Below are 3,526 nucleotides of genomic sequence, written 5' to 3'. Positions count from 1 at the left end.
GGGGGGGGGGGGAACAACAGCCAGTTTCTTAACAAAAGCATTTCTGTTCTGAACTGGAAGAAAAAACCCTGAGTAGAAGCTCACATCAAGAAAATAGCTCCTCGGTTCACAGTAGCATCGCTCTGCTAACATGCTAACAGCACATTTGAGCTACTCACCCCCTCCCTTCCTGTGCTGAACCATAAGCGTAAGCGAATCACTCAGGACTCGCTCACCCCCTCTCTCCTGGCTCACAGCTTCTTCTTCTTCTTGGTTGGCAACCAATGTTAAGGTGCATTACCGCCCCCTGGATCACAGCTCAGGGGACATTTAGATGAGAAAATATATATTTAACACATTTAAGGAAAATACTAATAAAATACAAATAAACAAAATAAATGTTTATTAAGCAGTTTTGATAGAAAATTGCTTAATTTTAGAAATGTTTTTGCTGTTTTTTACGGAAGCGTAGAGCTGCCACCCAGGCAAAAGAAAAATACAAGTGTATCACGTTATAACGTGAAAAGTTTATTGTTCTAACAAGATACTTTTCCTGTTTGTACAATATACTTTTCACGTTTGAACAACATAATATCACGTTATTACAATATACATAATTATCACGTTCGTACAATATAAATATTATATTGTACGAACGTGATACCATTACAATAACATTTTTTATTGTAAGAACGTAAAACGTGTTGCATTCGGAAACCCAAATCCATGGTAGTTGTGGAGAGCTCACGCTCTTCAGAACTGGCACTTAACTTTGAATGCCCTGCTTTCAACATGGACACAAACACTGATAGCCCACTTCTGAGATTTCTTCGGAATCGTGGTGTACCTGAGGACTGTCTCTTACGAATGCTACAAGAACACGTAAGTGCTCTCTTGAGGGGGAAACTTGTAAAACTCGCTTTTTACGAAGTTACAGCGTCTAAAAATGTGACATATTGCTAAGTTAGCAACCACAGTGGTTTTCGCTTCTCTCGCTTTAACTGCGTAAGGACGTAACGGTAGGCTGCATTGGTGTGGATCTATATGGAATGGAGAATGTAAAACAAATTAACCCGCTGTATAAAACTGGGTCGTTGTATGACCACATGTTACTACTTAACCCGTATGCAGATTCCAGGTTTCTTAAATATATCGCTATATTATGTGATGCACAATGTTTCCTTGTTTATCTAAAAACAAATGAATTAAACTGTGTTTATATTGATATTTGGCTTCAATTTAAAAAACCAGTGGGTTCAACCCTTTGTGCTCTGTGCTAATTTACTTTTTCAAAGGTGGGCGTTGTATATACTGTAATATTTCTATTAATAACATGTTAGAGAATCTCATTAATGTTGCTGGCATAGAGAGAGGAAAAGAATAAATGCTAAATATTGATGGCTGCCACTAAAATAATAACAGACAATTATCAAAACACATGTGAAATGTACATACATTTTTTTAGTGAGGTACCTCATGTGGTGTGGCAGCAGGTATACCTTGTACTTCTGTATAGTAATAAATATCTTTGTTATTACAGATTGATGCCACAGTGATTGATTTCATGGATGACAAGACCCTGTCTGGTTACATCCCAACATATGGTGACCGGATAGCTGCCAGACGGTTCTGCTTGGAAAACAGTGGTGCAAGTACTAAGGAATCAAGAAAAAACTCATTGCTCGAAAAATTGAAGGAAAAGATGGGAATCAATGAAAATGAGAAGAAACCTGATCATGAGGAGGCATTTGTTTCTAAGAGAAAAAGAACATATGCAAAAAACAACAAATGGGCTGAGAAAAAGACTCGAAAAATTGAGTTAGGGTGGATCCATGAAGGTAAGCAAGTGAGAAAGCGCAGAGGAGGAGGAACAAGGACCTTTGATGTGCCCAAAGACTCCAGAAAAGCTGACATATTACAGTATGCTAAAGATCTTTTCTTTCCAAGTGGAAAAAGCAAATTTGGAAGATGGGAGGTGTTCAGTCATGACATATTAGACTATCAGGAAGAGGCCGTATTTGATGAAGATGTCACAGTTGGAGAACTCTACTCAGCACTTAAAATGGGAATGTTGAGATTTTACTTGTGCACAAGAAGATTTTCCAATGATGACGATGATGAAGAAGTTTATGATAGAGGGAAAACACATGTAAACAATGTTACACAACTGACTGACTCACATCAAGGAGATGAAGAAGCTTCTCACACTGTTGTGATCTCATCATCAGAATCTAGGAATGCTGATGAAGATGTATTATTAGACACATCTGAGGTAATGATTGGACCCTACCTTGGAGAGCCTCTGCCTTGTCAACTTGATGACACTGCAATAGATGAACCATTCCTGCAGTTTGAGGAAGATGATGTGGTCATCACATCCATTACACTTCCTCCAACAAACACAGCAGTCAGTAGTCCAGATACATCTATAAGCAATGAAGCAATAAGCTCTGCAGGATCATATGATGTTGTCTGTGTTACCATCAAACTTCACAGGGTTACTATTCTGGAGGAGATGATCAGCCAGTTCAAAGATCCAGCACTCCTCATACACCCTCTAAAATACACCTACACTGATGAAAAAGGAGCTGATGCAGACGGTGTATCAAGAGATGTGTATCCTGCATTTTGGTCAGAGTTTGTGGACAACACAGCTGAAGGAGAGGAGTTCAGAGTGCCATCACTGTCTCCTAAATGGCAGGAAGAAGAGTGGAAATCCATGGGTAGAATTTTACTGAAGGGATTTCAAGACCATGGATATTTTCCTTGTCGCCTTGCTCCTGTTTTCACAGTGGCACTCATCTTCGGTGAGAATCAAGTATCAGATGATCTGCTGTTTGAAAGTCTTCTCTTTTACCTAAGTCAATCAGATAGGGATCTGATAACAAGGGCACTAAAAGAAGATCTTTCAGATGAAGACAGGGATGAAGTGCTGGATCTCATGGATCGCCTGGATGTATCAGTGCTTCCAACCAAAGAGAACTTAAAAGGCCTTCTTCTGAAAGTCGCACACAAACAATTAATCCAAAAACCAGCATATGCCGCAGAGAAAATGTCCTTAGTTGCAAGCTACTTCCTAAAAGAAGCTTTTCAAAGCCCACAAGATGTCCTACAAATGTATGAGGATAAAAAGCCAACAACGAGAAAGCTTTTGAAGTTGCTTACTGCCTCTCCCACCACTCAAGCAGAGAAGCAGAGCTTCAGATTTCTGCACCAGTACATCAGAGGACTTGACGATACAGGGCTCAGAAGGATGTTCAGGTTTCTTACTGGGTCAGATGTCATCTGTGTTGACAAGGTTGAGGTACTGTTCACGCCTGTGGATGGACTGGCACGACGACCTGTGGCACACACATGCGGCCCTCTTCTGGAACTACCATGGACATACACGTCCTACCCAGAACTACGAAATGAACTGGACAATGTTTTGGCTGCTAAAAGCTCTTATGAGTTCAGCATAGCTTGATTAAAGTCCATCATGTTTAAACCAAAGAATGAAAGGTTTGCACTAACAATGACTGGCTATGAAGCTCTAAAGTTTGTTAAA

The 3,526-nt window shown here is 39.9% G+C and overlaps 1 protein-coding gene across 1 annotated transcript in view; it reads left to right on the top strand.

Annotated features, from left to right (window-relative positions):
* Positions 1-771: 771 nt before the first annotated feature.
* The window catches only part of LOC146676717 (uncharacterized), a 2,890-nt gene continuing 135 nt past the window's right edge, over positions 772-3,526 (top strand). The window contains exons 1-2 of the mRNA XM_085380349.1: positions 772-861; positions 1,520-3,526. The exon at positions 1,520-3,526 is cut by the window's right edge and continues 135 nt beyond it. Of these exons, the coding sequence (XP_085236475.1) occupies positions 772-861; positions 1,520-3,445 (2,016 nt within the window). The 3' untranslated portion in view covers positions 3,446-3,526. The remainder of the gene's footprint in view (positions 862-1,519) is intronic.

The sequence above is a fragment of the Rhamphochromis longiceps genome, linkage group LG2 (assembly GCF_057381845.1).
Source record: "Rhamphochromis longiceps isolate RC_006_pf linkage group LG2, R_longiceps_female_GT1.1, whole genome shotgun sequence".
NCBI classification, from domain to species: Eukaryota; Metazoa; Chordata; class Actinopteri; order Cichliformes; family Cichlidae; genus Rhamphochromis; species Rhamphochromis longiceps.
This window is presented reverse-complemented; position numbering and strand designations above follow the sequence as displayed.